At 41.9% G+C, this 21,612-nt stretch overlaps 4 protein-coding genes across 7 annotated transcripts in view; 2 read left to right on the top strand and 2 right to left on the bottom strand.

Annotated features, from left to right (window-relative positions):
- Positions 1–3,733, bottom strand: part of cwc27 (CWC27 spliceosome associated cyclophilin) — a 29,458-nt gene extending 25,725 nt beyond the window's left edge. Inside the window, exons 1-4 of the mRNA XM_034896140.1 lie at positions 3,486–3,733; positions 1,444–1,540; positions 792–904; positions 483–626 (exon numbers count right to left, since the gene is read on the bottom strand). Coding sequence (XP_034752031.1) covers positions 483–626; positions 792–904; positions 1,444–1,540; positions 3,486–3,527 — 396 coding nt within the window. The 5' untranslated portion in view covers positions 3,528–3,733. The remainder of the gene's footprint in view (positions 1–482; positions 627–791; positions 905–1,443; positions 1,541–3,485) is intronic.
- A 410-nt stretch (positions 3,734–4,143) lies between these two features.
- Positions 4,144–10,747, top strand: ppwd1 (peptidylprolyl isomerase domain and WD repeat containing 1). Its single transcript, XM_034896111.1, has 11 exons — positions 4,144–4,332; positions 4,433–4,535; positions 5,417–5,520; positions 5,690–5,810; positions 6,306–6,753; positions 6,836–7,026; positions 7,951–8,140; positions 8,228–8,409; positions 8,508–8,589; positions 9,200–9,382; positions 10,557–10,747. Exons 1-11 carry the CDS (start codon positions 4,200–4,202, stop codon positions 10,698–10,700), a joined length of 1,881 nt encoding a protein of 626 aa, XP_034752002.1. The 5' UTR covers positions 4,144–4,199; the 3' UTR covers positions 10,701–10,747.
- Positions 10,748–11,317: 570 nt separating this feature from the next.
- On the bottom strand, positions 11,318–20,048 carry trim23 (tripartite motif containing 23). Of its 4 annotated transcripts, none has more exons than XM_034896124.1 (11): positions 19,881–20,048; positions 18,271–18,433; positions 16,480–16,601; positions 15,931–16,209; positions 15,312–15,494; positions 15,011–15,226; positions 14,430–14,564; positions 14,197–14,326; positions 13,998–14,108; positions 13,230–13,354; positions 11,318–13,020 (listed from the first exon to the last, which is right to left on the bottom strand). In XM_034896124.1, the coding sequence occupies exons 1-11, from the start codon at positions 19,977–19,979 to the stop codon at positions 12,826–12,828; spliced, it is 1,758 nt and encodes a 585-aa protein (XP_034752015.1). In that variant the 5' UTR covers positions 19,980–20,048; the 3' UTR covers positions 11,318–12,825. The 4 variants fall into 4 exon arrangements, with proteins under 4 accessions (XP_034752015.1, XP_034752016.1, XP_034752017.1 ...); XM_034896125.1 differs by having other exon boundaries at positions 11,318–13,005; XM_034896126.1 differs by having other exon boundaries at positions 15,336–15,494.
- Positions 20,049–20,400: 352 nt separating this feature from the next.
- mzt2b (mitotic spindle organizing protein 2B) overlaps positions 20,401–21,612 on the top strand; it is a 4,603-nt gene continuing 3,391 nt past the window's right edge. Inside the window, exons 1-2 of the mRNA XM_034896190.1 lie at positions 20,401–20,538; positions 20,742–20,930. Of these exons, the coding sequence (XP_034752081.1) occupies positions 20,755–20,930 (176 nt within the window). The 5' untranslated portion in view covers positions 20,401–20,538; positions 20,742–20,754. The remainder of the gene's footprint in view (positions 20,539–20,741; positions 20,931–21,612) is intronic.

Genomic DNA, 21,612 nt, shown 5'->3' with positions numbered 1-21,612 from the left:
CCTGCAGTAACCTGCTACGCCCTGCAGTGCCCTGCTACGCCCTACAGTGCCCTGCTACGCCCTGCAGTGCCCTGCAGTGCCCTGCTACGCCATGAACTGCTTCAACTATTTCTAGGCATAGCTCCATTATCTTTATTGTGACTATTATTGCCACTGCTCATCACACCCCCAAACACCTCCATCAGACACCACCTACCAACAGCCTGGGTCTGTCCAAGGTTTCTACCTGAAGTTTTCCTTTCAATAAATGTATAAATATAATAAAAAACATAAACCCTTGGAAACAACAGAGTATTTTTGTTCCGCTAAAGCAACACCGGGTAAAAGACTTCAACTTGAATGGTTAAAACCTGATGATTAAAAAACTAAAACCCAGTCCCCCAGGGAAGCTTTAAAAGTCCTTTGACAGATATCTGTTCCTGGACAGACTTGAATACACAACGGAAATATTTATGTGAATTGTTTCAGTTCTTTAGATTCACCTTGCCGAATATGGTGTGTTTATTGTTGAGCTCGTCTGCACGTCCCAAGGTGAAGAAAAACTGACTGCCATTATCATGTGGGCCAGCATTTGCCATGGCAACCAAACCTCTCCGATTGAAGCGCAGTCTGGAGTGAAATTCATCCTAAAAGTAAAAAAAAAAAAGACTTAGGTACATTCATTTCAATGTCAGCCACATTCTCTTAATGGTAAGGGTGTTTGCATGTGCTAAGCATGATTCAAACAACGATTCTGTTAGTTTTAACATCAACTAGACTGAATAATCCAAAAAGAAGTAGAGATGTCTGACCTTGAATGGCCGACCATAGATGGACTCTCCACCAGTCCCTGTTCCAGTGGGATCCCCCCCCTGGACGATGAATTCACGCACCACTCGGTGAAACACCGTGCCATCATAGTAACCTAGAGGTTACAGAAATATAAGGTCACACTTTATTTTACAGGATTGTAATTTCTGAAAAATGTTTTAATAATTTCCTGGGAATAATTCTGTAATTTGGTAAAAATAAAAACTCAAGTACAATAGAGACCAAATAGAAACCAACCCTGGAGGACGTTGCATTGGGTATTATCTCAACATGTATTAAAGGTGATGATAATTGCATGACTCGACTGGCGATGCACACTTAACATTGTAACACTTACAATTGATTAAGTACAATTTGTTGCTGGTATAAATTCTTTTTGTAAGTACACAGCTAGTAATTTGTCAGAGGCAAGCATAAAAGTCAACATATGCAGATAATGAAGTGTCTAACAATAAAACAGTGATGAAGGTATATTACTTCATTGGGCTCAAAATTAGCTTTTCTTTAAATAACAATTTTGGGGATGTATTTTTGAAGTAGAAGACATCTTAAAACTGGGAGGATATGTGTGGGTGACTGATTTTGCTGTTATGACATATTGATTTAGTCTTTTAAGTGCCTTTGAATTCTTACCTTCCATACACAGTTGCACAAAGTTCCTGCATGCTTTAGGAGCCTCTTTGGACCACAACTCAATGTCAATGTCTCCTGCTGACGTCTTCAACAGGACCTAAGAAAAGATCACAAAGTGGGGACGTTAAAATATGAAATCCTTTTCCAATAGCTAACAAAAGGAGCAAAATGCTTTACAGATCTAACATTTCATCTGACACACACACAGAGGGTTAGCTGCAGGAGATGCAATAAAGGTTTAAGTATTAGGCTAGTGATATCAAGGTCGTATCTCAGTGGTTAAAAACAATGTTTTACCCAGGGTCAGTGAAAATAACTAACAGCCCTTTATGCACTTTCTGCCCAATTAAAGCTCAATGTACATATCTTCATATGTAATGAGAGTGTTCTCCTGTTGGTCAGTTCTGGAACAATATTGCATCCAAAATGGCCACCTTGATTAATATTACTGTGCCGGTTACTGTCAATGTTTTGATTATGAATGTCCTGTCAGCCTTCCAGCTCTCGAAAGCTCAAACACGTGCTGGGTTTGCTGGGCTTACAGCTGTTGAGAGGATGACTGTAACCTGTTGGAAGCCACCTGTTGACCTATCTGTTCGTACATGGATCCTTTCTTTTTGGATGTCATGTACATGGATCCTTTCTTTTTAGGTGTCATGTACATGGATCCTTTCTTTTTGGATGTCATGGACATGGATCCTTTCTTTTTAGGTGTCATGTACATGGATCCCTTCTTTTTGGATGTCATGGACATGGATCCTTTCTTTTGGGATGTCACGTACATGGATCCTTTCTTTTTAGGTGTCACGTACATGGATCCTTTCTTTTTAGGTGTCACGTACATGGATCCTTTCTTTTTGGATGTCATGTACATGGATCCTTTCTTTTTAGGTGTCACGTACATGGATCCTTTCTTTTTGGATGTCATGTACATGGATCCCTTCTTTTTGGATGTCATGTACATGCATCCTTTCTTTTTGGATGTGATGTACATGGATCCCTTCTTTTTGGATGTCATGTACATGGATCCTTTCTTTTTAGGTGTCATGTACATGGATCCTTTCTTTTTGGATGTCATGTACATGGATCCTTTCTTTTTAGGTGTCATGTACATGGATCCTTTCTTTTTGGATGTCATGTACATGGATCCTTTCTTTTAGGATGTCATGTACATGGATCCTTTCTTTTTAGGTGTCCTGTACATGGATCCTTTCTTTTTAGGTGTCATGTACATGGATCCTTTTCTTTTAGGTGTCCTGTACATGGATCCTTTCTTTTTAGGTGTCACGTACATGGATCCTTTCTTTTTGGATGTCATGTACATGGATCCTTTCTTTTTAGGTGTCATGTACATGGATCCTTTCTTTTAGGATGTCATGTACATGGATCCTTTCTTTTAGGTGTCATGTACATGGATCCTTTCTTTTCTGATGTCACGTACATGGATCCTTTCTTTTAGGATGTCATGTACATGGATCCTTTCTTTTCTGATGTCACGTACATGGATCCTTTCTTTTTGGATGTCATGTACATATAACCCTCCACAGCTCGTGTGAGTGTAGCTCCTGGGAAGACTATGGAGACTTGGCACAGCATTGCTGAGTCCTTGAAGGTAGTGCTGTAGCCTTTTCTTTTGTTTGTGTGTGTGATTGGTCCCTTGTCTTGAGTCTGTGTGTCTGTGTGTGTGTGTGTGTGTGTCTGTCTGTGTGTGTTATTTTGTCTCCCTCCCTCCCGTTTCTCCTGTGTTTTTGTGGCCCTGGGACGCGTTCCTATGCCCTCAGTGTGTTGAGTGTAACTGTTCGTAAATGTTATGTTTACATTTTAATTCTAAATATAAAATTAAAGAACTTGATCACAACAAAGTATTAGGCTAGTGTTTGTAATATGAATATGTGAATGTAAGCACAATGCTGCATTTTAGTTGAAGCGTGCAAACGACATCGATGTTATAAAATCTAAAAGTATATAATGAAGCATATTGTTCAAAATTCAAATGAGAGAATTAAATGGTTACGCAATTAAAGTTAAAAAGTCGTGCTCACCTTTCCATTTGATGGTGGTTCCTGGATGTAAATATTGCTCATTCTGCTGCCGAGGTTTCTCGTGAAAGAAGAAAATGTCTTTTTTTACACTGTGTGACACTTTTAAATATGAAACCCCGTTATATAAACCACTAGTTAACACTATATCTGTTAAATTAGCTTGTTTTACAGATGACAATTATTAGGTACGTTAGCTACAGCCATCTCAGCCATACTAGTGTGCTTTTTGTTTACTTCCGAGTACGTGGGGGTGTCCTCGATAAAAAAATGTTTATTTTATTATTTCTTCGGGAATTAATATTTAAAGTAGTAAATATCGTTCATAATATATAAAGTTATTAACAATGCCACGTAAGTTTCAATCTGCATATGTGCTGGACACAGAACAATCCCAAGCAACAGTGAAGACACCCCCAGAAGTTGATTTTTGGTTTGACCCAAGTGTCCACGACAATATACCCTCGGAAACAACTGAGTACTTTTGTTCCACTATAGCTAGCCTCGTTAAAATACATCAATGGATGGTTAAAACCTGATAATAAAATGATGAAAAAAAGAGTTTTATATATTAAAGTACAACCATCGTTCATAGAAACTGAAGTCACCAATCATTTGTTGGTTTAAATCAAATATGGCAGGATGTTAACCAGTAGGCGAGAATTCCCCGGCCGGAAGTGCTGCAACAAGAAAGGATAACACTGAAAACTGGCAGCGATGGCGGCGTCTGAAAACAATGAGGATCTTAAGCGAAAAGCCGAGGACACTCCGGGTGGAGATGGGGATGGAGGAGAGGAAGAGTGGGTCGGACCTATGCCAAGTGAAGCTATCACCGCGAAGAAAAGGAAAGGTTGGTTTAGAGCTGCTAGATAACGTTACTTCGCCACATGTTTGTCTCCTGTTTAAACCATGCTAACCATGCTAACTCCTGGATGCATTGTTTTCCTCAGTGCTGGATTATGAGCGTGTTTATCTGGACAACCTCCCCTCAGCTGCAATGTATGAACGGAGCTACATGCACAGAGACGTTATTACACAGATAGTTTGCTCAAAGTAAGATATTTTCTAATTAAATGTAACCCTTAACGTTGACACAGTGTTTTCATCAGACTCTAGCCCTACAGGGGACAGCCTTCTTAGTTCATAGTGTCCATGACATCTAACACATACCGTATTCCAAGAATAATTATCATGATCAACGTGTGTTTATTTCCAGGTATAGTCATATGGTTTTTGTTTGACTTAATTATCAATCAAATGTATGTCAGCATTTCCTTTGTGCTAATCAAGTGTTTGCATTCATACTTTGTGTCAAAACAACATTATAAAGCGGTTATAGAAAACTGTACCGTAAGTCAAAAGAAGACTTGCAATAGGTTATAAGATCAGTTAGAAGAGAGTGAGTTTAAAGGTGCTCTGCCACATCAAAAAACGTTTTTAACTTGCATTTTTTTGTAAATATGTTAGGTCCTTATGTGATATATTGTGAATGTGGAAATAAACTGCTACCTCCTCCGTCAGCTCTAGCCACTGAAAAAGGAGAAATTAGGCCAATCACAACAGCTGGTCAGTCTGACGTCATGCTGCCTGAGCTCATTACTACCTGCAGGCTTTCTATAGCATACTAGAATGGCTTGAAACAAGGTAACCAAGGCATTTTACATAGTCCATGGTAGAACTTCAGACATTACCACAAAGTAAAATAATACATGTGGTAAGGCACCTTTAAATATACACAACCACAACAATCACCAAAAAGAGAAAGTGGTTTATAATGTCCCTGAACCCTGCTCTGGTTAAACAATGTCAAATCTCTTTCTTCACAATGAAGACTACATCTGAACATATTAGCAAGTTAGCAAATTCTTTTTGACTTTATTTCTCTGTTTTTCTCAGGCTAAGTTTCTTGTGAAAGTAAATATTCCTTTTTTCAGGACGGACTTCATTATCACAGCCAGCCAAGATGGCCATGTCAAGTTTTGGAAGAAGAAGGAGCAGGAGGGAATAGAGTTCGTCAAACACTTTCGAAGCCATCTCGGTATGCGTTATTTATCATATTTATCTCTTTGTTGATTTATAGTGAGAAGAAGCAGAAGGAATAACATGCTGGTTTCCTTGGGTTTTATTGAAGTGTATGCATTGCATACTCAAATGTAATATGCATTGTTTGACATGATAAGCAGATATTGTTCTTTGCTCTTCTGCAGGTGTAATAGAAAGCATCGCAGTCAGCGCTGAAGGAGCCCTTCTCTGTTCGGTTGGTGATGATCAGGCCATGAAAGTATTTGATGTTGTCAACTTTGACATGATCAATATGCTGAAGTTGGGGTGAGTTATTACACAGTCATTTTTAGGGCTGGGTAATATATCCATATTACGTCGGCATTAATACATGAGGCTACATGTTGCCTTACATTTGGGATATCGTGATGTGACAAGTGTTCTCCTGGTTTTAAAGGCTGCATTACAGTAAAGTGACGTACCTTTCTGAACCTACTGACTGTTCTAGCTGTTCTATTTGCCTTACCCACTTGGGTTATGGTATCCACATTATTGGTGGTTGTTTATCAAAAGTCAAGTTAGTATTTTGTGAAAGCACTGTTGGCCGACCCTGCAATATTGCCACAATCTTGAAACCCATGTATTTGGTCAAAAACATTGTGATATCTGATTTTGTTATTTATTTTTCCCTTATTGCCCAGCTCCAGTAACTGTACTTCATTGTAACTGTACTTCATTGTAACTGTACTTCATGTGTACATGTGAAGGGCAGAACACGTTTACAAAGACGCAGAGACATGATTTTCTGTCCCTCCTGTGTAGCTTTCATCCAGGCCAGTCTGAGTGGATCTACAACCCCGGGGATGCCATTTCCACGGTGGCCTGCTCGGAAAAATCCACAGGGAAGATCTTTGTCTATGACGGACGGGGAGGCAACCAGCCCCTCCACATCTTCGACAAGATGCACTCCTCGCCGCTGTCCCAAATCCGCCTGAATGCCAGATTTAGAGTCATCGTCTCCGCTGACAAAGCGGGCATGCTGGAATACTGGACTGGCCTCCCAAGTGAATTCAGATTCCCCAAGCATGTGCATTGGGAATACAAAACAGGAACAGACTTGTATGAATTTGTGAAACACAAAACGTATCCCACGAGCCTCACGTTTTCTCCGGATGGGAAGAAAATGGCCACCATTGCGTCTGATAGGAAAGTGCGAATCTTCCGCTTCCTGACAGGGAAACTGATGAGAGTGTTCGATGAATCACTAAGTGTAAGTCCTCGCACGTCGCTCAGCCTGGATCTCTACTGATGTGGCGTATTTGCGTGCTTATCACACCCGCGTTGTGTGTTAGATGTTCACAGAGTTGCAGCAGATGAGGCAGCAGCTGCCCGACATGGAGTTCGGGAGGCGGATGGCCGTGGAGAGAGAGCTGGAGAAGGTGGATGGGATCCGACTGACAAATATCATCTTTGATGAGACCGGCCACTTTGTCCTCTACGGGACCATGCTCGGCATCAAAGTCATCAATGTGGAGACCAACAGGTACGTTGATATGAAGGTGGAGAAAGGCTTTTTAAGTGTCGATTGCAGGGTTTTCCCCGCCATTATAACGCTAAGATGTAGCACCGAGGCCACTTTGGGTCAGCCTAAGCCAAATGAATATATAATAATAAAAAAACAAAAACTTGAAACTACACGATTCATTGCAGTTGGTGCAAGAAGTGCAATATCTAAATCACACAAGGGTGTGGGGGGCATAATATTTGTTAAAGGCCAAATATGTCGCAAACCAATCTGAATGAAGTATTGTAGTTCTGCAGAGATGTCCCGGCCTACAAATCCTATCCTACAGACCATAAAATGTTCTTTGGGTGGTACAGATCCTCGCAAAAATCCCACAACAGTCATAAAAACAGTTTGTTGTTTTGAAAATGAGAATAATGAAACAAGAACTATCATTCCCTCCAATATCGTGAATCATTTTGCAATTGTAATGTCAGTCAAAATAATCACAATTAGATATTTTCCTGTTATCGGTCAGACCTACTATACTACTTCAAATACTAACTGTATGACTTTTCTCAGATCTAATGAATGTATTTGGTCCCCATTGGACTTCATTAGCAAATTTGCTCTTTAAGCTTCTTAAGTATTAATTTATTTAATATCTGCTCTAGCTTTTTCAAAGTTTTAGACACAGATATAGTAATACTATTGGTCCAAAATGATGTGAAATTGCATTTTGTTTAGGTAATTAAAAAACATAACATTTTCTTCGAGGAGGACCCCAAAACCCCCACCAAATACGAGCACCCAAGTCTTCCACAAACCAAGGGAAAACGCCAGATTAGTTTATTAAACCTTGAAGTCCCTGATCCGTCTATGTCCTACCTTTTTATAATGTAGAGCACCTACAGTAGTTGAGGTCAAATATCAGATACACGTTTCTGGATTTCGTCCCCCCAGATGTGTGCGGATCCTCGGGAAGTTGGAGAACATCCGCGTGGTCAAGCTGAGTCTGTTCCAGGGGGTTGCAAAGGCCACGAACGTGGCACCCACTGTGGAGATGAAAGCGTGCGACAACCCTGCCTTAGACAACGTGGAGCCTGACCCCACCATCTTCTGCACCGCGTTTAAGAAGAACCGCTTCTACATGGTGAGATAACAGGCAACGACCTTTTTTTTTTCTTCTTCCCTCCCACTGCTATTTGTCTTAATACAACTTCTTTTTTCTGTACTTTAGTTCACAAAGAGAGAACCAGAGGATACAAAGAGCGCAGACTCGGACAGAGACATCTTTAACGAGAAGCCGTCGAAGGAAGAGGTGATGGCTGCCACGCAGGCGGAGGGCCCCAAGAGAGTGTCTGACAGCGCCATCATCCACACCACCATGGGGGACATCCACATCAAGCTGTTCCCCGTGGAGTACGTTTTAGAGAACATAATGGCTCTGTTGAGAAGTCTTCTTTACATTTAACTAGATTAAAGTATAGTTCTTTGCTCTTTTTTTTTTTAAATTTTAGATGCCCCAAAACTGTGGAGAACTTCTGTGTTCACAGCAGGAACGGCTACTACAACGGTCACATATTCCACAGAGTGATCAAGGTAGGTCTTCTTCTGGTTAGTAAGACATATTCTGTAAGGCCATGATTACTTGGTGTCTTTTCTTTTATAAGAAAATGTTGACTAGGACACTTTTCTTGTTAAAAAGAAGAACCTGGTGGCAGCGTTTTGGTTCCAAAAAGCAACCAAGCGTCTTTTTCTTTCAATAAGAGCTCCTGCTACAGCTTCCAGAGTGCTTTGTGGAGCGGTGCTAGATAAACAGAGCTCACAGAGAGCGAGCGCTGCTACTACAAACGTTGGATAAAACAAAGCAAGTTCCCTGAGCAGGATCCACCCGGTCGGATCTCCATTTTTTCTTGTTGGAAACAACAGGTCTCGCTACTCTGCTTGTCATTGGTCAGCTGTCAAAAACGGGCTTGATTTATGGTGTTTAATTTTCAAAAGAAGTTGAACTTTTAACTTCAAAAAGACGCTCTGAGCTGCAGGAAAAAAAAAAAAAAAGTCAGCAGTTGCGTTTACAAAAGCGACGTTTCTCTATAGGATTCTAACATAAAACAGGCTGGCAGCTTAAAATAAAGACACCAAGTGTGAACATTACCTTCTCCGACTCCACTTTGAGCTGTGTGTGGATCTTTGTCTTTGCTGTGTGCAGGGTTTCATGATTCAGACAGGAGACCCCACAGGCACAGGCATGGGCGGAGAGAGCATCTGGGGCGGAGAGTTTGAGGACGAGTTCCACGCCACGTTGAGACACGACCGCCCGTACACACTCAGCATGGCCAACGGAGGCCCCGGAACCAACGGCTCGCAGTTTTTCATCACCGTTGTTCCAACTGTAAGTCGCCTCATTAGTAGCTCACATAGGCAAACCCGACTAAAGCCCCTTTTAGACATGCACTTTATTAATGTGCTGGAAATGGATAATGTCAGCCTCAGATTTAGATGAGTGCCTCAAGCCACTTTTTTCATAAAAAACAAACAAAGACAATCTGAGTGTGACATTCTGCCTTTTTAAGGGCCTTAAACATTTGACCTTAAAGGAATAGTTCTGCATTTTGTGATATCCGCTTTCTTGCTGAGAGGCAGATCAGACCATTAATACAGTATTGTGCTTTTACGGTAAATATGAAGCTACAGCTAGCAGCCAGTTAGTTTAATTTAGCATAGAATTTAGCAATAGGGAAATGGCTAGCCTGACTCGGTCTGAAAGTTAAGAAACAATCAGTCCACCAGCACTTCTAAAAGATCTATTTCCTGTAAATATCATCTCTTAGGCCCAAAGCAAAGAGATCAGTTGACTAGACTATGAAACACTGTGAAGGAGCCAATTTAAAGCTATTTAAAGATTTCTCTTTTGCAACATTTTTATAGACTAACACACAAATATCTTTTGCTCACAGTATTCATATTTTTTGATATCCAGCAAAACGCGCAACTTACTTGTGTGTGCGTTTTATATATTATAAAATACCTAAAGTTCACAGTTGTTTGTTTGTGAGAAATGTATAAAGAATGTTTTTATTTTTATAAATCAAGAGGGCCTTATGATCCCCTGTGAAGCTTTGGCCCCCCCGTAGTGGTGCTCCAGCATGTAAGCAGATTAAGTGAAGAATCAAGTTAGTCTGACAACTTGTCATTTCTAACTGTGCTCGGGTTTGTCGGATTGTAAACGGGCAACATGATATCATATTTTGGCTAATAAATGATCACACTGATAGTATATAGAGTTTTAAATCCATTATGGATGCCACCTGGAAGAAAACCGACCCCGGTGATATCCTGGATGTTTTATTGTCCAACTCATCGCTGATCTTCAGCAGTGCCACTCCATCTTTCACCAGATGTCAAATATTGGGCGAGTATTGTGGTTCTTTCAGTCATGTCTGAACGACAAAAAAACATTTATAGATTGATGAAGCCAGTGACGCTACAGGTTCCTTAGAGATGTAAAGGGCTTAGAGATGTTATGTTGGATATTGTTTAACGTGCTACTGTACTTCCTCCCTCAGCCTTGGCTCGACAACAAGCACACGGTGTTTGGAAGGTGTGCGAAAGGCATGGAGGCCGTCCAGAGGATCTCCAATGTCAAAGTTAACCCCAAGACCGACAAACCGTATGAAGACATCAGCATCATCAACATCACCATAAAGTGATCGGATGTCTTTTGCATGTCCTGTACAGTGGTGTTTTTTTTACTTTTTACCAGGAGGAGTTATTAAAGGATGCTTAGAGCAAAACTGTATTTGAATTATATACAACTTTAATTATTTGGAAATGAGGTTTCAGTCTAATCATTGGTTCATGAGAACAGGCTGCTTCCTGTGGTCCCGTGATAAGCTGCTGTCCTATATAGGGAGGGAGGGTGGAGCATAACGCCCACTCAGTGCTATTAGCTACTTAAATGACAATGAAATACTCAAACAAATAGCACTCTGACTTATGTTGAGGCCTTTAAAGGTCTCATGACATGGTGCCATTTGGATGCTTTTACATAGAATATTTTCCCTTATGATGTCATAAGGGGCAAGATTCCAGATCAGCCCGTCTGGTATTTCTCAAAGGCTGAGCAGGAGACCCAGGGTTCGGTTTACACCTAGCGCCATAGCCACTGGGAGACCATAGGCAGGCTGGGGGAATGCATATTAATGTTAAAAAACCTCAAAGTGAAATTTTCATGGCATGGGACCAACAACCTGTTGATTGAAGCAGCAGATGCCAATGCTAAGTTGTTGATTCTACTAAAAAAGAAGCATACAGCCAGACACACAAGGTCAATTTTGTATTTTACTTTTACAGCAACACATTATGAATAATTTACAAAAGCCATTATCAAGTCCACTGGTAACAAAGGTTTCGATGCCCATTGTGCTTCTACGTTTCCAAAACGGCATGAAATGTTTTCACAAATGTGGAAAGACTTATCACACGTGCAGTTGTAATTAGTATTTTTATACATAGATACATGTAGTAAACATTACATAGCAATGAATACAGATGAAATCTAAGTCAAAGGATGGGTTCTTAACAACAAGACAAGTGTCTGTGTAGGCTTAATGTTTCACATTACATTACTGAAGGCTGTTGATTCAAGGTGAACCATCTCCTAAGCACTTGCTACAGATTAACAGGAATTGGGAGTTGTTTAAATAGGAATATACTTTTTTTTTTTGTAGTGAGATTAATACTCAGTCTAAGAAACAGCAGATAGTTCATTTGCTCCCAAGTAAAAACTGGTAGCGAGGCGGAAAATGAGTGCAATCGACACAGTCGGCATGCAAGACTCAACAAAACAGAGGCAGAATCGGTGCTTAAAACTGAGTTTCTCATAAAAGCCTCGTATCAAAGTAACATCCTTCTCATAAATAAGTTCAGTACAACCGTTTCTGTAACAGAAAACATCCAAACCAAAACTCAACTGGTGCGCCATGTCAAGACCAGCTGTGGCATTAAATAGGTTCATCCACTTAAAAAAAAAAAAGCCCACACATAACTAAAAAGACCCTATAAAACTATCAACTGCTATTGCTTACATTAGATGTAAAGGCAAAGTGGGAAAAAAAGCCAAAATCTGAACTTTTGATGTTTGAGCCACTGGAAGTTGTCTGGGTTCGTTTCTAAATGTAGTGAACATTTCTGTCCTGTCTCTTCTGCATTTATACTGACTGTAGCTTAAAAAGGTCATCGTAGTTATTTCTCAGAATTATAAGATGTGTTAAAATATACTGAATCAACGAAAGGTATGTAATGACACTTTCACCAAAACAGACTGCAGTTTAGTTAAGGTTACTGTCACATATGGAAGTGGTTATGATGACTGAGAGTTTAATCATGTCAGGACACAAGGATTTTTAACATGTTACTGGACATAAGTCAGGTAGCTATAGAAGATAAACGGCTTGTCTCTGGAAAAAAAAGGATTAGAAAGAATGAAAACTAAAGTATGCAACATGTTCCGTTACGTGTACGCTGCCTTAGAAATGAACCCGGATGGGAGTTTGTAGTCTGAACTCAGGTTTTGGGGCCATTATTTCTCGGAGGGAGGGTGGTTTTGTAGGTTCTGGGTTTCGCTTCAATGAAGCTGGAGAAAGGAGAAACATCTTTAGATTTTCTTTGCCCACATTGGTGCGAAGGAACGATGAGGAGGGCAGGCGTAAAGCGTGCAGTCTTAAAAGTTAATATTTGGAAGTGGTGGGAGAACCGATGAGCAGGGCTCAGGCTGGGGGGGGGGGGTTGGAGGGGTTGAAGTCAGCAGGGGACAAAACAGAGAGGATTTTACATTTAGGCCACGTCCAGGACACCAGCGGCCACCAGCTGTCTGGAGAGCCAATCCAGCCCCTCGTGGAGGCCCATCCCACTGCGGGCGTCGCAGCCCTGAATGTGCCAGCTCCTCCCGCAGCACAGCTTGTGTAGGCTCAGCAGCTCCGTCATCTCCTCCACAGACACGACCCCGGGGACGTCCTGCAGACATGCAAACTGATCATCAACTCTGTCTGAGCTTAGACAAGGTTATTCAAATCAGATTTATTTACCAAGAGTGTGTGCACATACAAGATATCAGACTCTCAATGTACTTAAACAGAAACAAGACTTAACTGCTTAAGCGTGCTTCGTCGATATAGACTAGACGGTGCCTGATACTACTGTGTACATCAGTCTACATTTACAGAGGGTTATTCCAGTACCTGTTTGTTTGCAAAGATGAGCAACAAGGCGTCTCTCAGCTCCTTCTCCGTCAGTAGTTTGGCCAGCTCACTGTGAGCCTCCATCAGTCTGTCCCTGTGGCAGCTGTCAATCACAAACACCACCGCTGCACACACACAACAAGAGGGAGGGCAGAGAGCTACAGTTTAAACTTTCAACATACACTTTAGAAATCATTCAGCAATTACTATATAGGTTTATGATGCCACACAAGAGTTAGAGAAATAAAAAAGAAATCGACAGACAACAGGAAAAAGTGACAAAAACAGCGGGAAAGGTGAAAAAAACCTCAGAAAGTGACAAATATGTTGGGAAAAGTGGAATAATTGTCAAAAAATGTGAAAAAAAACCTGCTGGAAAAATACTTTTAATTTGAAATTTTGACCCAGAAAAACTAAACGTTGCATGGTCGACTGGAAGACAACACAATCGTTAACTATGATCAAGCTACTGGACCCGAGTACCAAGTCTTTATTACCCTAACGACTCCCATGAAAAATGTGGGCATAATTTGTCAGTGAGTGAGAGTGTGTGTGTGTGTGTGTTTGTGTCAAATGTGCTGTAAATGCTGCAGTGTGTTGAATGTGTGTGCACGTGACACTTAGACAACATTAAACTATATGGGTGCCCAGATAGCTCAGTTGTTAGAGAGGGCACCCATATATAGAAGTTTACTCGTCGATGCAGTGGGCCCGGGGTTCGACTCCGACCTCCGACCCAAAATATAATCTTACAAAAAAAAACAATACCTTGAGTGTTCAGGTAATAGTGTTTCCAGAGGGGTCGGAGCTTATGTTTTCCACCCACGTCCCAGATGGTGAATTTCAAGTTCTTATATTCAACTGTCTCCACATTGAAACCTTTAGAAAAAAAGATTGAAAACAAGCTTCATTCAGAACAACAGCTTTGCGTTCATTATGAAGACCTTTATACTGTAGATGCATTTACCGATGGTTGGGATGGGTTGCATGAACTCATCTTGTTTCAACTTGAAGAGGATGGTGGTTTTTCCAGCTCCATCCAGCCCAAGAGTTACTACACGGATCTCCATCTTCGGACCAATGTGGACCCGGTTGTCCTGAAACCGGAGCCAATTGTTACATATTGGAAGAAACCCGACCTCTCTAGGATTAGTGTCTGATAAATGCAGACATCCAGCTATGAGTGGGGACAGTGTGTACCTTCGTGAAGGTGACAGGGATGCCAGCATCCAGCTGAATGTGATCAGCCAGCTCTGTGAACTGGTGCTGCTGCTTTTGAAGCGTCTCCAGCAAACAGTTGATCTCCTGCTTTGCCAGCACAACTCTGCAGTCATCCTGCAACAGGACACAAGCAACATGAACTACAGATGATCTTTCACGCTTTTATATCTTCCCAGCTCAACTACTGCAGCTCCCTTTGAACCTGCCTCAGCAATTTGCCCCTGGTCCAGAACGCTGTTGGGAGGCTTTACGTCTACGTCGATCACATTGTTCTGGTGTCTCCGAAATTTCCGCCGGTTGTCCCTAATTTTGGCCAGATATCCGCCACCTTCCGCCTTATTTTATTAGTTATTTTTTTGCTTGTTCATTTTAGATATTGGGTCAGTTTTCTTTCTTCTTCTTGGAAGCACTTTGTTACTTTGTCTGTAAAATGTGCTATATGATAAATAGGCCTATTAACATATATCGCTGCATTATATGTGTATCATCCTGATCCTAGAGGCTTAATCTGTATCTGGCCAGGTTTATTCGTTATAATGCGTGTGTATCGTGTCTCCTACCTGTTGAAGTGTTTTCTCACAGTGCAGGCAGGCGGTGGAGACCTGGGACAGCAGGATGGTCATGTCCTCCTGCTGCTGCCTCAGCCAGATCAGCCTCTCCCTGACGTGAGCGTCCACCACGCTCAGAGCCATCTCCTCCTGCCGACACAGAGTCTCGTGAAGATCGGCGAAGTAAGCTCGGACGCAGGAGCGTGCACTCTCTGCTGTGCCGGGGACCTGACGAAAAAGTTGTTATCGCCAGGAGAAAAAGCACAATCACCAATGTTTACCTACAAAGAGAAAGTCCAGTGACATGTCTTACATGTTCGGTGTGTGCCATGCCTACTCCGTCCTCGACTATCTGCTCTCCACCTTCTATTTGCTGCACGATGCCCACCAGCTTCCTGGAGTACTCTGACACTTCATCTGTGAAGGTGCGGATGCAGTGGGCCATGTCCAAAATGGATGCACGGATCTGGTTAGCTTCTGTCTCAAGAACAGCGTGCTGAAAAGGAAGGATAGGGAAGACATGAACATGTCTCCTCGTATGAGCAGTGTTTCCCCCAGTGTATTGCAAGCATGCTAGCCCACCAAGCCTAAGTTGCCCCCAACCAGGCATAAGCCACTGGGAATTATTTATTTAAAGTATTTTAATACATATACATATATTTTTTTTTAAACTACAGTTTTTTATACAACTCAGTTAGAAACTTGGTCTAATTTCAAATGTCCTGTTAGCTTTTAACACTAAATTAATAGAATCTGCTTATAGCTTTTTTAAATGATATTTTGGGGGTTTTTTGAGAAACTATTGGGCTCTGCTGTTGGGATCAGCTGCCATCAGACTGTAACTGGCCCCAGCCAGGTCCTCGAAGCGATTGCCACCAGGCCAAACCCTAATAAGGATATCTAACACGAGGCTGTATCTCGTTTTAAAGTACCTTATGTCCCTGGTGCTTGCCGTACTCCTTACACACACAGCACATGAGCGGCCCAGACTGACAGGCCTCCTCCAGGCAGACAAACTCGATGGCGTGGACCTGATGCTGCGGGCACAGAGTCTTCTCGTGAGGCTTGTCGGCCAGCGGCACCCGACGGTGTTTGGCCAGCGTGCGGGTGGAGTGGGTGAGCTGGGAGCACTCGGCACACAGGTGGGTGGCACACACGGTGCAGTACATAGAGGCAGTGTGGCTCTCGTCCTCATCACATCGGATTATACACTAGGTAAGAAGAAGAGTTGTGAGTGAAAGGTGCAGTAGGTGTGAGGGTGAAGTAAATATTTCATATATTACATTACATTACATGTAATTTAGCTGATGCTTTTATCCAAAGTGACTTCCAATTAAGTGCTTTCAACCCTGAAGGAGCAAACTCCAGACAACAAGTAGTAAGTGCAAGTACATTAGCTTTAAATAAGCCAAACCACAAAGAGGTTATTTATTTATTTCCCCCCCTATCATCCGAGGTGCAGTATACATGAGTACTCTTACTTCTCCCATGCCTCTCAGGGCATCCTCTGCCATTCCTGACTGGTTGGTAGCTCCATTCTGGAGTCGCTCCAAGAGTTCAAGCAGAGCAAAGTTCTTCTTCAGACCCCAAACTCCAGAGTCCCCTAAACAGATGTGGAAAACATGAAAACACTTTAAGACTAAATGACAGAGAAAGGGAAGAGTTCCACCTCTTAACACAGAGAAAACGACAGGCTGAAGGAATAGTGAAGTAATGGCTTCCATCCTGTCAACTGGACATCAACTTCTGTAGCAGTGAGTGTTTTGTATTTTGTAGCCGATATTACGTCCAACCCTCATCGGACTTTTGATAGCTCTATCCTCACATATATACACAACTTCCCAGGGCTTTTTAATTAACTCTGTTTAGGTGTTCATGTTTTCATAAATAACTTTAAAGGATGAAAAGACCAGAAGATCCCTAAAAAAGGCTTGCACTACAAATCTTCCAAACTTTCTCTAGGTAGACAGACACGTGTAAAACAGCAGTTCTCGGGATTCCCAAAGCATCCCAAACTGGTTCCCATTAGAGCTCCAAAGAATAATTAATAGATTATAGAACTATTAAATTAATTACCAAATATTTTAAAACAGATTAACCAATTTGGCTCCTTTTTTATGAAAAAAAGTAAAAAACGTATTTTCTGGACTATAAGTTGCACTTTTGTTGATAGTTTAACTGGGCCTGCCACTAATAGTCAGATGCGACTTATATACGTTTTTCGTCCTCTTCATGGGGCATTTTTTTGTAAGGGGCTGGCGAAAAGCAGAGATTGTTCTTACTGCGATGAAGAAAACAAAAAAAAGCTAATCGCGGCCTGAGTTGTTCAGAAGCGTCACCGATGATGAACTTAATGGATTCAGTGATGTGCAATGAGATCGGGAGCTTGGTGAACCTGCTTACCAGTAACCGGTAACTTGTTGGACTCGCTGGCTTGTTATGTTTTTTTAGCCTCTTAAGTTTGACTTTAAGATTTTTGTTTTCCCTTTAAATGCATATTGGTTCCAAGTATCGCTTATTGGCATCGGCGCGGGAAGTGGGGGTGCTGCAGGTATTGTGCTATTTCATGTTTGGGGTGTGGGTTGAAGAGAGGGATAATTTTAGTAATTTTACAATTATTTAATTTAACTTCAGTGTGTAATGGTCAATCAGATTGATATTTATCTATCTATGAAATATTTCGACAGGCCTATTTATTTTCATCGCTGGTTGATGGAGTTGGCCGAGCAGCAGGCCCTATGTTGGGATGTAGCTTCATAGAGGGGAGGGGCCAAGAAGTTTAATAAGGAGACCGAGGTCGAGTGGTCTGCAGAATACAGAGCCTGTGTAACACACTATCTTCAGATGAACACACTGGCTGTAGATGTTATGATTGATTATTCTGATGATCCTTGTTGTTTTTCACTATTGTTGAAATTTAGATATTTTATGACCTTGTTATTCACTATTTATTAACAGCATAAAGTGTTTTATGTTTTATGTTTATGATATATGTATTTTGTTATATGTCTGCAACCTTGTTGTTTGTGCTGCTGCTTAACTTGGCCAGGACACTCTTGGAAAAGAGATTTTTAATCTCAATGAGTTTGCTTTCTGGTTAAATAAAGGTAAAATAAAAAAATAAGATTCTACGTGGATCCCCCCACCCCACCCCACCCCACCAGTAGCCCCTGCCTAAAATACCTTCCCGCGCCTCTAGTTATTGGGTTCATTAACGACTTTAAACAACCAGTATTGTCCGATCCCCTAGTAACAGATACAGTCTTACTCACCCAGCTCAGTGACCTGTCTGTCGAAGGGGCAGCGGACCGCTCTACCGTGGAGGGGCAGCCGGGTCAGACAATCATGGCACACTGTGTGACCACAGAGCAGGAGACGAGGGACCTTGTCCCCCTGGAGAGAAAAGACGTCCTCGCATACGCCACACTCCAGCACCTGCAGTTATAATTGAATAAACACGTGTTGATTAACTTCCAGCCAACCAATGTGATAGTCACTGCTGCAGAGAAAAGCCAGAGGGAAGACATGTTTAATAGCTGGCAGTGATTACCCAACATAGGCCTACAACGCTCTGTCTAAGGATATCAGGTTAGCTCAGTTAGTGATCTCCCTTCTTTTATCTGCCACTTTCATTTGACTCTTTGTAGTTTGGCTTATTTAAAGCTAATGTACTTCCACTTATTTCTTGCTGTGCAGTTTGTACTTTCAAGGTTGAAAGCACTTAACTGGAAATTACTTTGGATAAAAGCGTTGGCTAAATGACATGCGATGTATCCTAGAGTCTTTTACAAATTTCATTTAAGCTTGAACCTCCTTGAACTGTCTCTTATCCTTCTAAAAGTTGTTCTTTTCTTTCCTTACCTACACTGGACAGATTTTCATTTCATTTCATTGTTTTGTAGATAGATAGAAAGATTGATATTTTATTCATCCCGGAGGAAGTTTTAGGCATCCAGTAGCAAGACAACCATAATACAACAAACACAAATACACACATACAGAAGAATATCACACATACATAAGAATAAAATTAAAAATCACTCACAGAAATGCAATGACCATGATAAGGTAAGATGCTACGGTAGACTGTGTGCAATGGTGATCAGTGCAGTCAATTATGATAAAATATTAACTATGACATAAAATATAAACATAATAACCTGTAAACTGACTGATTGAATAAGAACAATATGTAACAGGGATTAAGTTATAAAATGTAGATGTTATGACCACAGTCCAGATTGTGAGTTTGAAAATTGCTCTATAAATAAAGATTATTATTATTATTGAGCATGCGGAGGGATGCTCTACAAGAAGCCAGAGAGAATACAGAAGAGTCCATTAGATTCAGACTCACTGAATATCTAAGTGTGAGGCGCAGTCACCTTGACTCTCAGCGTTTTAGATGGTTCAACCTTCCATTCTTTAAACACATGCTATGCTGACACCTACTGAGCACAATTTAAGAGATATAGAAGCATATTCTAACTTGCACGCACGCTGTGCAGCGACTTCCAAAGTGTATGACGTCGCTGAGCTATGCTAGGAGCTCAGTCAACCTAACTGGCAACCACGGTGACGCCTCAGCGATGGTAACCTTGTTACGTTAATGCACAAAGATATGGATGCAATGTTGCCCGAATTTAGCGAAGTGTATTATAATATAGGTACGGAGTAACCTTCTACTGATACAATTAGGCTTTTATGGAGTATATCTGTCTGTCTAGCATCCACTGGCACCAACGCCAACGCAGCAGCATTCACCCAAAAATCAGAAGCCACGAAGACGAGCCTACAGCCGAACCTTTCGTACAAACTAACCCAAACGGCGTAGCCACTGCGGGCGTAACGTGGCGGTGGACTTTAGTGACAATATAACAACCTTAACCGTGTTTCCATGAGCTCCCCTCCCGTGTCGGATACAGGGCTCCATCGTCGCTACGGCGCCCTGCTTGTTTATTCCTGCTGCAGCGGCGGCCATTCTCGGACGACGGCGCAGAGGACTGAGCAGGTGCGAGAGGACAATCCCCCAGGTACTTCCGGTTTCGCTCTGAAAGCGGTATTAGCCATTGAGTGTATACGGTACACGCGCAACGCCGTTCTTTCGTGTTTTCTGTTTCGTGTTTTCATTATCGTGTCACACATTTTAGTTTCTATGATACGACACGAGTATTGTAACGTAAATGTGAGGCCTTGCCTCGTGCAGATAACGAAAAACTTGAGATAGCATCGTTTGTCCTTATTGGAAGCGCATGCGCAGTACTACAGTTTTTTTTGCATTTAGCTGACTTGAATCACTCGAAAGCAGTACATCTACCAGAGTATCGTAACTATTTTTACTATAATTAAAATATCTAAATACGTGTTCCACCACTGATTAAAAGATATTCTGCTTCAATGTGCCACAAAAAAAACAGGAAGATTTGTCTTATGTTGATGACGTATTTTTAGCGCGCCTCACCTCTTTCTACATTCATAAGTAGGACTGTTGTTCCTAATGAGACTTTAAACTTCTTATACTCATCACTGCAAATTTAACGGTAGGTGTTTTTAATGTTTACAGCATAGTTGATCGCTATGTTCGGGTCTGTTCGGCTAGTCGAAAAAAGTTCTTCCATGTTTTCATTCTGGGCGGGTAACATTAGCTAACTCAACTGTTAAAACCATACAGTGTTATTATTGATGGAGTTATTTTCCTTTGCCATAGTTTCCTCATCTAAACCACCCATCCACGTCCACTCAGGTATCCGCCACGGATGTCTCAACAACCGCAGCAGGCGGTGCCCTCCGCCCCGGACTCCCCCGCGCTGCTCGTCACCAGCAACGTGCAGAAATACGCCATCAAGAAGAAGAAAGTCCTCAGCGCTGAGGAGGCAGAGCTGTTTGAAGTAACCCAGGCTGCAGGCATCACCATGGACCAAGAGGTGTTCAAGTAAGTGTATTACATATCAGACTCACTCATGAAGTCTGCACACACACACACACACACACACACACTCACTCTCTGCATCTTCCCTTCCAAGACTCCTGGACTCACACCACACACAGAGCTGTCTATGCCCAATGCACTTTATGCACTGCATCCATGTATTACAACAAGTATCAGTTTCAATACCGTCATTAAAAAACTGCAATGCACTTATATAGGAGACACGGCTTAAATATGAAGTATCCATCCATCCATCTTCATCCGCTTATCCGGTTTCGGGTCGGGAGGGGGGGGGGGCAGCAGCTCCAGCAGGGGACCCCGAACTTCCCTTTCCCGAGCCACATCAACCAGCTCCGACTGGGGGATCCCGAGGCGTTCCCAGGCCAGGTTGGCGATATAATCTCTCCACCTAGTCCTCGGTCTTCCCTGAGGCCTGCTCAGGATTATTTATTAAATATAATTTAGTTTAAGGCCTAAAAATGATAATATCAGGTTGTCATCACGTAACAGTGTGGAGGAGAGAGACACGGCATGTCGCCCACCAAGTGACCTGGTCCCGAAGAAGAACTCGACTTCTGCAGTCTGGCAGCAGTTGGGGGTCCAACCTAATGAGAAGGGAGAGGTGTTTCGTTATTAGTGTTTGGTCTTCAGTTTCTGAATGGTATAGGCACAAGCCAACAGTTTG

The sequence above is a fragment of the Etheostoma cragini genome, chromosome 16 (genome assembly GCF_013103735.1).
Source record: "Etheostoma cragini isolate CJK2018 chromosome 16, CSU_Ecrag_1.0, whole genome shotgun sequence".
NCBI classification, from domain to species: Eukaryota; Metazoa; Chordata; class Actinopteri; order Perciformes; family Percidae; genus Etheostoma; species Etheostoma cragini.
This window is presented reverse-complemented; position numbering and strand designations above follow the sequence as displayed.